This window comes from Dermacentor albipictus, chromosome 1 (assembly GCF_038994185.2).
Source record: "Dermacentor albipictus isolate Rhodes 1998 colony chromosome 1, USDA_Dalb.pri_finalv2, whole genome shotgun sequence".
In the NCBI taxonomy this organism is placed as follows: domain Eukaryota; kingdom Metazoa; phylum Arthropoda; class Arachnida; order Ixodida; family Ixodidae; genus Dermacentor; species Dermacentor albipictus.
The window spans coordinates 159,311,681-159,325,038 of record NC_091821.1 but is presented as its reverse complement, the minus strand read 5'-3'; the positions used below and the strand labels follow the sequence as shown (position 1 = coordinate 159,325,038).

Here is a 13,358-nt window from a genome sequence, read left to right as displayed (position 1 = left end):
TTGAATTAAATTATAATAGGTAACTTTTAATTAAGCTACATTTACCCGCCGTGGTTGCTCAGTGGCTATGGTGTTAGGCTGCTGAGCACGAGGTCGCGGGATTGAATCCCGGCCAAGGCGGCCGCATTTCGATGGGGGCGAAATGCGAACACACCCGTGAACTTAGATTTAGGTGCACGTTAAAGAACCCCAGGTGGTCGAACTTTCCGGAGTCCTCCACTACGGCGTGCCTCATAATCAGAAAGTGGTTCTGGTATGTAAAACCCCATAATTAATTAATTAATTAAGCTACATTTAATTAGTGGAAGTTAACTGTTCTGTACATGTATACTTTCTGCCATATGCTAGTAGTCTTTATTTTTATCCCTCTATATGACTTTCTCTTTTTCCTCCTTTATGAACATTGGTGTTTTCACAGAAATTATGCTGCATTCCAAAAGTCTTTAACCAGCTGCATCAATTCATCTGTTATGAAGATGCTGCTGCTTGGAGTGTGTGAGGAGTTCCTTTCATTGTGTGTTTTGCGACAGAACTGCATGATGAGAATTGACCCAAAATATGTTATGAAACACTCTATGAAAATTCCCACGAGAAATTTGTGCATTTTCAAGTAGGAGCAAGGAGTAAAATGGAGAATTATTTTGTGTCCTTCTCTTACCATGTAGAATGCCATATAAAATGAAGTCATGCTTCTGTCCATAAAATACTGTTGCACGGCATAACTGCCTTAAAGAGCCCCTAAACCACCTGAGCTCAAAAATTCATTATATAGTGGCAGCTTTGTACCATTTTACAGTGAACACTAAGCTGCAAGAAGTTTTTTTAAATGACACCGTAATAGCAGAGTTACAGGCTTTTTCTGAACGGCTATGTGGCTGCTGTGGTTTCTTGCTCTCATTCACTACTGTACCAACAGGTGTTCTCTCCTCCTCACCACATACTCTCAACAACTCCATGCAGTGCAGCAAAAGCTATGGGTTGCATCAACACACCTTAAGAAAGTCTCCTCCACTGTCCACTCCCAACGGTCCTCTGCACAATGCCCACTAAATGAAAGCTTCACGATAGGATTAGTGGCACATAATGTGCGAGCCCCCCTCTATTCTCGGAACATGCAGCTGACTTTCATCTCGGTGGCAATATCGTTCCTCATTGGCTGGCTATTTGACAGCTTTTACTCTTATGACGTCATGCTCAGGACCCTGCTGGCATCACGATGTGCAAAATGAGATCATAAAAGCTCGGAGAGGAGCACTGGATTGTTTCTTGAATTCGCGGCTTCCCTGAGGTGTGTGGCATTGCAATGTTTGCTATAATTTAAGGCTTTCCTGAGGCGTTTAGTACTGCCATGTTCGTGAACGTTCATTGTCACTGTATACACAATGCACATGTTTATTTAAAATGTGTAAGAAAAATGTCAGGTATGATTTAGGGGCCTTTTCAAACCACGAGTGCATCTCTTGAGTCAGTTTGTCACAGTTAGAAGATTTTGCACCAATTTCTTACCAACGTTTTGGATGCATTCTGTGCAGGGTGACTCTAGATCTTCTTTCTGTGCAAGGGAACAGTGGGCCAGCTTGGAAAGAGAAGCGTCCATGTGGGTTCTGGCGAGGTCGTGACAGCTGCCCTGAACGCCTTGACCTTGTGGCTCTCTCACGTCGTCACCCGGATCTATTAAATGCTTCCCTCACAAATTTTTTCTTTTTTCGAGACAAGATGGATGTATATGGTCCCCAAACCAGCCACGTCTCCTTTTTTGATTTCTTTAAGGTTTGTGCAAAATAAGATTCATTGTCTGGCATGGATGTGTAGTACCAAGAGTTCGAGAAAATTGTTTTTGAGGTCTGCGTGACATTCGTCACGTGTTTTCCTGTGCAGACCATTCAAGCAATTTATGGTGAATGAAATTATATGCAGCCTTCTATTGGCTTTCAAGCTGATTTGTAGCGTAATAAATCATTTTACTTTGATTGCAGAAGGGCTCAATACCAAAAGTATGAACGTGCCAACTTTTAGCTTACCTATTATGCTTGCAAAACTCATTTTACAGTTATACTCAGGTTTAGCAAAGTGGTATTCAAATGAACTAGTCGGTTCATAGCTGATAAAAATTTAAGAGCTTTTCATACAAAAAAAGGTGCAACCTTAAGACAGCAGTGTTCTTCTTTGTCAATTTCTACTGGTTGCACAAGTTTGTGCTGAGCACACACATCGCAAACAGATGACCATATTACCAATGTCTGGTGCTTTCCCTCTGTGTACTCACATATTTGTTTCACAGAAATATGTTGCCAGCTATTATAATCTTCTCTCCAATTGAACCAAATCATCTTTCTATTCACTTTGTGTCCCTAGGCTCTGTTGGGGTAGTTTACATCATTCTCTTTTGAAGGAATGCATCGTGAAGTGTTCATACTTTTGCTGCATACTGTGACAGCAGAATTTGTACTTAATATACAGTATAAGTAATTCTGTACTCCATATCTCAGGCATGCAAAGATGTGTGTAATAATCAGCTTTCTTACTAACTCGGCAACACTAGGTTGTCATAAAAATTGTGGAAACAGTAGAAAAGGTAGAAATGAAAATGTAGAAACAGTAGAAACTGTTGAAGGGACAGTTTTGTGATAAAGTGAAATTAGGTACGACTTATCCTCTCGTGCGTATGTGCATGTGTGTGTGCACATGTGTACACACATTTGTTTAATGTAGAAGAGTAGGCTTTTGGGCTAGTTGGTTGTCCTTATTTGAAGTAGTAGCTTAGCACGAAAAAAACCAGGGACACAAGAAAGACGTCTTTCTTGTGTCTGTGGTTTTCTTCGCGCTAAGCTTCTACTTCAAGTTTAATGTAGAGCGTTGTTTAATCAGTTCTGATACTTAAGTGTGCCAGAAAATAAAAATTATGCACAAGTGCATACTTTGGACCTAAGTTTTTATATGGTTTTATCGAGCTATGTCAGCTTAGACGTCCATGAACAAAATGAAGAGAGAGACACGGAGAGAGCGTTTATTATATATCTTGAGGAGGCAAGCGCAGCCCTTCAGTTGAGAACTTATGTCTCAAGGATGGATAGTTAACATAACTCCTGTTATCTTTTACTGTGCTAAATTTCCTGCTACCTGCACAGTTTAACAAAGTCTCACAGATTACACTTTCTGGAAACTGCAGTACAAGTACCAAATCAACGTGGACGGCACCGTGGCTGCTTACCGGCTTCCTTACCTTCTGGCTGGGTCTGGTTTGGTGCTGAAGCAAGATTCTGAGTATTATGAGCATTTCTACTCGCATCTCACTCCCATGGTGCACTATGTGCCATTTCAACGCAACCTTTCGGACCTAATTGACAAGCTAACTTGGGCACGTGACCATGATGAGGTTGCACATGGCATTGTCAAGGAAGCCCAACAGTTTGCATTGGATCACCTCTTACCACACCATGTGTTCTGTTACCATGCACAGCTTTTCCAAGAATACTCCCTCAAGCTAAATCGACGTGCCAAAGTTGCTGAAGGCATGGAAGAAGTGCCTCAACCTCATAATAAGCAGCCATGTGACTGTGGAGAGCAGCAGGTAGAGATTTATTGTATAACCTTTGATGCTGGCATGACATGTTACATAAGAAGAAGGCTGGGCATTTTGCATTGCAGAGAGCAGTTTGTGTTATTGGTGTGATTTTGTTCACACCTCTTACCAAGTTGTTTTGTGTGTCCATGATCTAAAACAGCAAAATTGGCGCATTCATATGGAAGAAGGTGTACACAGCAGGCTACTTATGTTTTCATGATGGAGCTGTTGCCACGTAACCTTATGGAGATCTGATATATATTGACCATTAATAAAAGTTGTGTGTGTATATATATATATATATATATGTGTATATATATATATATATATATATATATATATATATATATATATATATATATATATATATATATATATATATGTCAGCTTTATTTCACCTAGACAGCACAGTTTGGTTTAGTATGAAGAATGAAATAGTAATTGTTCTTTAAGTTCAGCAATTAATGTGCACTACAAGGTGTTTAGAAGGATTGTGCACCAGCCTTCTTTATGACTCCTGGAGCAGTAGTGCCTAAGCAAGTCGTGTTCATAACAGTACTGTCTGAGAGAGAAAAAACAAACCGGTTTAGCACGTCCTTTGGCAACTGCGTCCTGACACTGAGGACATTACCCTAGAGTTACTAAAAGAAGTAAATAGATTTAATGTGGGAGTTACCGTATTTTTGCACATACCATATTTAATTGCAGTGAAGGCACCCCCCCCTCCAAAAAAAAAAAATTTGATGTATAGATTGGAGGTGCATTCATTATATGGTATAAAATTTTGAGTGAATTTCTTCTTCTACGGTGCACTAAGATTGTGTCCAAAAACCAACTACCAATGAATCAAGTATATACGTAATTTACGAGAATGGGCCAACTTTTTTATTTTCTCGCCTTCAAAACACTCATTCCAAATCAGAATTTGTGCATGAGGAATCTGTACTTCTGGCCACCAATGCCTGTCGTGCTTCAATCTGTTGGCAAGCGCAGCGTAGGACTGGTGCACGAATTTCCTCAGCACCTTATGGCTTGACTGGTCCTCCCACTTCCAGAAACTGTTATAGATATTGTCTTTGCCTTGTCCTCCTTTCGTAACTCCCTAAGATGTCAGGATGCCGTGAGTGCTGAACATCGCGGTTCAAGTAGAAATAAGTAATATTGCTTGTACGCAGGTTTAGTGCACTTCTCCAACTAGCGCAATTAGAAAACTTTGCAATTTGGCATGCAGTGTCTTTACTAGGCCGACATTGTCCTGAGTGAAACAGGAATATAAAATGTACAATTAAAGAAGGAACTTTGTTACAATAGGTTTAAAATAAATTTTTAATAAATGAAGTCTGACTTTCAATGTCTGGAGCTAGTCGATTAGGAACATTCATGGCCGTATATTGCATTTGTTCAGCACAGGACAAAAGAGAATTGGAGAACAATCAGACAACAAAAGCAGAGGTGTTTTTCCTGAAGTGCATATGATATTAGCAAACAATTATGACAACGATTATGATGATGGCAATGTTTCTGTAGCATTCTTTTGAATGTGACATTAGAATTAATTTGCCTCATGACAGGCGTCTGCCTAACTGCCCGTGCATGCCTTCTCATCAGCTATTTATTGCAGCCACGTGTGTAAGAGCTTGCTGGCACTACTTAACCGCTTTGTAGACCTTTATCCAGGATAAAGACTTGTGGTACCAGAAATCTCTAGCATACACACTCAGGTGTGTGTTCTGAAGCTTTTCAGAGAAGCATGTCAACTGGAATATAAGAAAAAAAAAAGAGAGAAGAAAACAGGCTGTGATAAAAGTAGTAAACTATGAGAGCTCTCACCCCACCTCCTGGCTTCTGGCACGCTCTGGAAGTTACAACAGTAAGATAAGGCTAAGACAATATTTGTAATGGTTTTTATTACTCGGCAAGAAATTTGCATTGCAGTCCCATTCTGCTCATGCAGACTGACTGATGCTTAACAGCTGTTGGGCTGTGCAGTGAAGCGGTTGTATGTAACTACGCCGAGGCTGCTGCAGGGGCCAAATCCAAAAATTTATATCTCGCCTAAAACAGAAGTCAAAATGAGATAGCAATAAAAATGTAATGCCAATAAATAGGCCTATCTAATGTGCTTTATGTCATATTTTTACGGGGAGCTCCTCATTGCGAAAATCGGGGCTGAAAGTGCACCAAAACTGACATTTTGGTATGTTTGTCCTGATTTTTGAGAATATCTGTACAATGTATTGACATCTTATGAAAATCTTTGCTGTAAAGCACATTTCTAGCACTAATGCAAAATAATTCAAATGAGTAGTAGGATACAACTTAAAAAAAAACAGCATTTGGCAACCAAGGCACACAAACCACGTGGGGTTGTGTTAGTCTGCCAGCCAGTCACAGAAGCAAACAAAATCATTGTCATGTGACATTTTCAAAATGGCGTCGTACAGTGAAAGCTCGTTAATTCGAACTTCAATAATTCGAATTTATGGATAATTCGAACTGTACGATTTGGTCCGGCCAAGCTCCACAGAAGGCTATATATAAAAAAGTCCGTTAATTCGAACGCGAGAAGGTTCCCTCACGGATAATTCGAACTACGCTCACCTGGCACAAGGCCAGACAAACGCGCCTACTGCCTACACATAAGGCTGCATTGCCTCCGGTACGGAGAGAACGGCAAGAGAAGGCAAAATCGGAAAAAAATCTAACCGGCGCGGGTCAGCCAGAAGGCAGCGGTGGCTGCCGCCTTTCCGTTCTACGTAACCTCCGAGACTTCTTGCCCGTTGTGAATCTCGGAGGCTTTGCAAATCTTGTGCAGCTGCTCTTGTTGTGCGATGATGGCACCGCAAGCACCAAAACACAGCGAATCAAGTACATCGCAGCTGCGCTTGCAATCAAGAACCAACGAATCAGGGCCTTCGCCACCTTCACATGTTCAGCGTCGTTGTCTCGGCAGTCTTCATCGGTTGTGCACCTCTGTTTTCAGCTTAGGAGGTATCGGGCGTTGCGATTCATTGTGATGGTGTTAAGCCTCGGCTAAAGTTCGTTTTGGTGGACATCGGTGGTGTGGCACAATCGGACCCAGAGCTTCGACGTGAAGATGGCGTGTGCCGCGGGCACACGCCATCACTTTCTGACACGCCAAATTTCTGACATGCCCTGCTGCTTCCAAATCGCAGTGTACTGTTGCTCTCCTTTACTTTCGTTAGTTCGAACTTTCGTTAATTCGAACTGAAGCGGCTTCCCCTTGCGGTTCGAATTAACGAGCTTTTACTGTACTTCATACCTCCAGAGCATCCGCTGTTCTTGAAGAGTCTTTTCATTGGCGGAAGCAATGAGATGTGCAACAGACATTGACAAAGTGTACGGAATCTGACCATTTCACTCTTCAAAAGTCCGCAGCACAGTTCATTTCATTGCTGAGCCAATTTTACTCATGAAACTTCACTGCCAACTGAAGTGAAACTTCGCAATAAATAGTTGCACTGAAGCAAGCATTTTATTCCAGTTCAATAAAAAAATTAGGCTTTCACCGTTCCGCTATAATATATGAGTGAAAATGTATAAAATTACATGCTAATAATTTTATTTTGGTGGTTACCAGCTTATTTAGGTAACAGGGACGTTTGAAGTATGAACTATTTGCAGCCTTGCGAGTGAAGAGTGGCTGGAGGCTATGAGGGCATGGGCAGGGCTTCACTGCAAACTTAAGTTGTATACGACCTACTGAAAATTGGTGCTGAAAAGTCGTGTTTTATGGGAATGTATTAACTAGTAAAAAATTAGCATAAATCTATTGGGCCATTTTTTGTGTTCTAGATTGCAAATGTTGGCGCAGGGAAAATGTATGTTACGGAAACATATCAATGAGGTACTACTGTAACTGTGAGCAAAGCAGATATAACCAGGATTTTTTACAAGACAATCTGAGAGAGCCTAGCAACACATCTTGGACACTTGGTATGGAATGACCCTGTCGCCATAGAGTTTCCTACAATAATTACTAGAGGTAACTCTGGCCCTGTGATCGTTCAGCCACCATGGGAATGATGGGAAATACATAGATTTGTCTGATCTTCGTGATTGTGGTTTCAGACGTTCTTGTGACTTTGTTTATTAAACTTTATCTGCCTTCATGTCCTGAATTTCAGAGCAATCAATACTTTTCTAAGTGCTGAAGACGCTGCGAACACACACAATCACTACTGTTTGCCGCGGTTCGGCCTGTCAGTGTGGACAAATAGAAATGCACCAAGTGTCTGAGCGTGCTGACTTGCCCGCAAGAAATTCATAAGGGCATTCTATGGCTCTTGTTGGTACATGCATTCGTGGTGTAATTGTTTCAATACCAGGCTTCTGTGCTAGAGGTCCCATGTTCTAATCCTGCTGTTGGGCATGTTTAATAATGATACTTTAATGATTAATTAAACAGTACTTTGTTGAAAATTATGAGCTTACAAAGTCACGAAGCCATTTGAAGCTAGAAGTTTAGGCAAATCCATGTACTTCCCATTATTCCCATGCTGGCTGCAACGCCCCGATTGCAACTCCTGTAGACACTATCACCAGAGTTCCATCTAGTAATTATGGTATTAAACTGTATGTCTGTGACAATCTGACAATTTGCTGTCATAGATGGTTTTCCATAGATAGTTTGCTCACACTGTATTGATACTATGAAGCTGCGGTAACTATTTTTCTTTAAATTGATGACATGGGATCTTGGACGTTGGTTCTTTGGTGATGGTAAAATTTACTAGGGCATTTCGACGCTGCTTGTTGATTTCAGCTCATGTTCGTGCTTGCGTTTTTCATGTTAATGCCAGAATGTGCACTTTGCTAACCTGTTTGACACCACAGTTCTGGCTTTTCACATCACATTAGTTAAGCTGGATCTGTTTTCATTGCCTCATGAACTATTGAAACTATGCTTATCATAGGGTTAAAATGTGAAGAGAGCTTTTTATTGAAATGTTTATGTATTGCTGTCTGTTCAACATAAGGTGTTAAATGTGTAAAACTTCACTACTTCTGCAAATGGTGATGCCCTGTGTCTTCATCTTCTTATTCAACACTCACTTTTTTCTTTCTTTTTTTTTTTCAGAGGGAACATGATGAGTTATAGCCGAAGATACTCCATATACTGAAAGTAACAGCATTTATCCAAAAGGTGGAATCGTATTTTGCTACATATGGCACAAAAATGAATGTACAAATTCCGTGTGCATGGCATGCACATGGAACATGCAAATAGGTGTGATTCGAAGATATGCTTAAAAGGAGTACTGACACGTTTTCAAACTCATAGAAATACTACTACATGCTTCTTGTACATAAAAAATGACAGCATATATGAAAGTTGGAAAATATTTTAAGACATATTAATTTGGTACTTAAGTTTGTCTCAAAAGGTCAGACCTGGTGTCATCAACATCATGACACAAAGCAAAATTAGCTGACCTTGTGTAGCAGTTAGGTATTCTGATGTTTCTCATGAAACAATAAACAAGAGTGCTGTGCTTATTTCTCCTGGCTGTGGTTGCATGTGGCAACTGCAGCGATTGCAAAAACATAGCAAGCTAGTGCATTCACCTATTGAAACTGCTTTAAAACTTGTTCACAAGTGTCGTAGTAATTTATCAAGGGCACTCTGATGCTTGCCTGTGTTTTTTCGAGAGTTTGAGGGCTTGGCCCTTCATTTAGTGGACAAGTAAAAAAATGTCAGTACTCCTTTATTAGAGCTCTTATGTGGACAATTCCACGAGTATTATCATCTGCAGCAAGAGCTGTCTTCACTTTGTAAAGCTTGTGTGTAGTATAGGCGGTTTTCTTCGAGAATACTCGGTGACTTTGGATGCCAAATGTATTTCAGCCATGCGAGTAGAATGGCTTCAAGCATAACTAGTGGCATTTGGCTAGATGTCTTGGTACTTAAATGGAACCAATATTTTGTTTATGGTGCAGGCTTGCAAACCTTAGCATTTGTTAATCACCCATGTGTCATGTGTTTCTTACTTCACTGCGTACTTCAAATATGAAGTCTTCAGTGAGAGGGAAGTTAAAATGGCACCATTTAACAATGATGTTGCTTATTTGCTTATTCTGAAATGCACATTTTGCCTTGACTACGTGTTCCGAAACATGCTTACAAAGTATATTGATGCACTGGTGTTATAAGTACCACAAATTATTGACACTGCTAGTAAAGCTATTCTCTCTCTCTCTCCTCCCCTGTCTTTCTCTGAAGTTTTTATAATATTGCAGGCGTTCTATTGCCATAGGTCGGAACTGCTAAGATTAAGGACAGTGCTTCACAAAAATTTTCGTCTGCATGAGACAGACAGAAGCACCTGCTGCTATGTCTGTGCAGCTATCTATTCATGTTGTCGTTTGGTTTCATTACACTGTAAGTTGACAAACAAATTGTGTTTATGTGCCTGACAAACTATCTGCTCCAATTTGCGCATGTCGTCAGTGTAAGCGCTTGTCATGTATACTTGTGATAAGTGTAAAACACTTGTCACCAGTACTATACATTAATTGCAAGTATGCAAAAGGCAATTGAGAGGCCTGTCTAAAGCAAGCTCCCTGCCCTAAGCTCCACATTATTTTTGGGCCCTTAATATTTCTGGTCACAATGAGGATGCTGACCTTGCAAATTAATTCCTATGCATTTTAAGCACACTGCATCATTACTGCTCAAAACAGCTATGCTAGCTTTACTGTATTCATTTAAGCAAACTTTGTTTCAAGAGTTGGAGTAGTATATTTAGCTAGATTTTGTGATTTTCAGATAAAAAGTAACATATTTGCCAGAAAATTTCTTGCAGATATGATTAAACCTCAAGAGCTGATGGAATATGGCTGATGTGTGATAGAGAAGGCAGAAGGAGAGAATACATTGAGCTGTTGCTGCATGCTTTTACCTGCTCTGTCAGCTATTCCTTGCACCAACATATACCAGTAGCCCATGGCAGGACATCTGTGCCATAGAGCAGCAATAATGTTTCTTTAGCGTTCTATTGGTTATGAGTGAGATTCTTGATTACATTGAGGCACCAGTATACTTTCATCAGTATTTCTCTTATAGCATTGATGATATGTACAGGGTGTCCTAACTAGTATGCGGCAAGTTTACAAAAACACTGAGCACTCTCTACAGCTTAAACCCCATGTACAAAATTAGGGGCAATATGAAGAAGCTTAAAGTATTTATGTCTATTTAATTAGATATCGTGTATTTGCACAGTAAAAAGTTACATTCTTGACTCTCTGTTTGACGAGGGTTGGTCTACTTACTGTCACTAATGTGACACTATCGATAATGATTAATTTGCTAACCTCACGAACGCTTACGTCTTGGCCCGTATCATAAAACAAGAAATTTAGATTGCCTTTCAAAAGATCGGATCCATTTATTTGCAGCATGCTATCATTTTTGTAGCTCTTTTTTCCACATTCTATTTCTGCATTAGCTCATTCGTGTCAACATGTTTGAGAATAGCAATGCTGCACCCAGACAATTCGTGCAGCACCCAGGGCTCCGAGTGGCACAATCCACCCATTAACATGGCTGGGCAGGCCTCTAAAATAGGATGTGTTGCCTCTATTGGCGATGGTCACTGCATTCGTGCTAGCAACTGTTTCAATGTGAACGGCAAATTAAGAGGTGTGAACCAAAATTTGTAGTAGCTTGGGTTTTGTTTTGCATACTCATGTCTATAGTAAACTATTGAACACATATCATTCTAGGTAAGAAGCAAAACCATTTATCATGAATTCAGCAGCCACAACAAGATAAACATGCCATCGCATCTATGAGACCACAGTGTCTGGCATTGGGTATGCTGTGTTCATCTATAATGCCTGCGAAAGCAGTACTGCTGAGGCACACGAGCGAGCTATGTTAAAATTACTTTGTATGTAGGCCTTTATTTTTAATACTGAAAAGCAGTTACAGAAAACATAGCATGCTGCAAATAATTGCATATAGTGTTTCTCAAAGGATACCCAAGTGTTCTGTATCGATAGATAGGTCAGTAAATTATTATTCTGAGAATTACCTAGATAACCATTAAGTAATCTAAACGTAAGGTACTGGTGGCTTCTCCACAAAAGCTAATAACAGGTGGGTTCACCAGTGTAATAAGCATCGATCAATCTGTCTCTCTTTAATGTGGTGTATATTGGTTGGGGCATTCTATAGACGACACTTTAAAGCTAGCAGTCTGTGCACCAGGGGCCGCCACAGGCATGCCGCCACTGAATGCCTTCTGAATCAAGAGCAAGCCTGCATCAGCCACCACCCATCTTTCCAGCAACATTCCAACGAGAGGCCAGGAATCGCTTAGCATTATTTAATTAAAATGTGAAAGGGCATAGGGAAGACATGCTCTGCTGTGAACTGCAAAAACTGCGACAGAGACTTTAATGTGTGGTATGAGACTGTGTGCGAGTTTCATCCGCCTCCGCTGCACAAGGAATGACTATATTTAGGGCCCTTCATCATGTATGCCTTTCCACAAGGTGAGCACAACAAGCTTTACCACCAGTGCTGGATAGCTATTTGTTGGCAATGAGTGGCAAGCGATTCCTGGCAATGACTGTCAGGCTAACACCATCTGCAGCAGCATCTGTCGCAAAATATTGCAACATCTTAAACTTCAATAAGCACGCAAATCAGCACTACATCCTCCTCACACAAGCACAACTGACATACTCAAAGAACTTAACTTTCCACAACAGGAAAGTCAAGCATGGAATAGGTGGGCACCGTGATTTTTCTGCGCTGAGAACCAAACAGCAGAAGAGCAATTGCTCTGCCACATGCAACATTTTTTTTCCACATTGTGTGCATACATTTTAGTCTGTGCTCTAAGAAACCATTCCCAAGTTGTCTGATCAGAACTAGCAACAAGAATTGCTTGGTAAAAGCAGGTCGCCAACAGGCTTTTGTGTGCGTAAATAAATCTATTGCAGAGCCATATTGTTGCACTGTCAACGACTACAACAGGTGCATGGCTGTAACAGCCTTGCAAATCTATTGCTGCAAAGACTAGAATATAAAGGATTAAAGCAAACATCAGGCTGCTACATTCGTCGCCTTCAGCTGGTAAGCATACACACTATTAAGATTGTAGCGCAGACAGAATAGATAAATTAAAGGTATAATTGCACTGCCTCTGCAGCTTAGGTAAAGCTTTATGTTGTCTACCCTATTGCTGCTCACCAAGCTGGCCGAAATAGCGATTGTCTGAGCTGTGCCTGTGGTCGTGGTGCCCATTGTAAACAAGTGAGCAAACACTGATCAGAAGGTGCTCAATGGCGGGTGCTGTCTCTTGTGAGCCAATATGGCAGTGCCCATCGATATGCCGCTGTAAAAAGTTTGTATGATGATTCCTCCATTTATCATTGTTTGTCAAAGATATCAATTTTTTTTATGTGTTAAGCTGCTGGGTACATGTTTCTCAGACTTTTCTGTGTTCTCTGAAGTCACCTGTGTAGTAATTGCTTCCATAGTGATATTTTCTAAAGCTTCCAAAGTATTTGGGTACTTTTATTCGTGCTGATAACTCAGTATTATGCACCCTACTTCCCTCTGGCATCATAAAGGTACTGTGATACAGCATATTTGCTTGCTATTTTATTGTAATAGCATGATCTGTGATTATGGTGTTGGGGCATTTGTTTCTTCAGCGCATGATGTGTTCCTGTTTGTAGTGTCTTCTTCTGTGACACAAGAAAAAGCTTTCTCTATAGAACTGTTTTCAATAAATTGTTCAATGTTGCTGGCTGA

General features: G+C 40.5%; 1 protein-coding gene across 1 annotated transcript in view; it reads left to right on the top strand.

The window, feature by feature from the left end:
* Nucleotides 1–13,358, top strand: part of LOC135910990 (protein O-glucosyltransferase 2-like) — a 54,089-nt gene extending 40,731 nt beyond the window's left edge. The window contains exons 6-8 of the mRNA XM_065443068.1: nucleotides 1,533–1,770; nucleotides 3,170–3,571; nucleotides 8,667–13,358. Coding sequence (XP_065299140.1) covers nucleotides 1,533–1,770; nucleotides 3,170–3,571; nucleotides 8,667–8,687 — 661 coding nt within the window. The 3' untranslated portion in view covers nucleotides 8,688–13,358. The remainder of the gene's footprint in view (nucleotides 1–1,532; nucleotides 1,771–3,169; nucleotides 3,572–8,666) is intronic.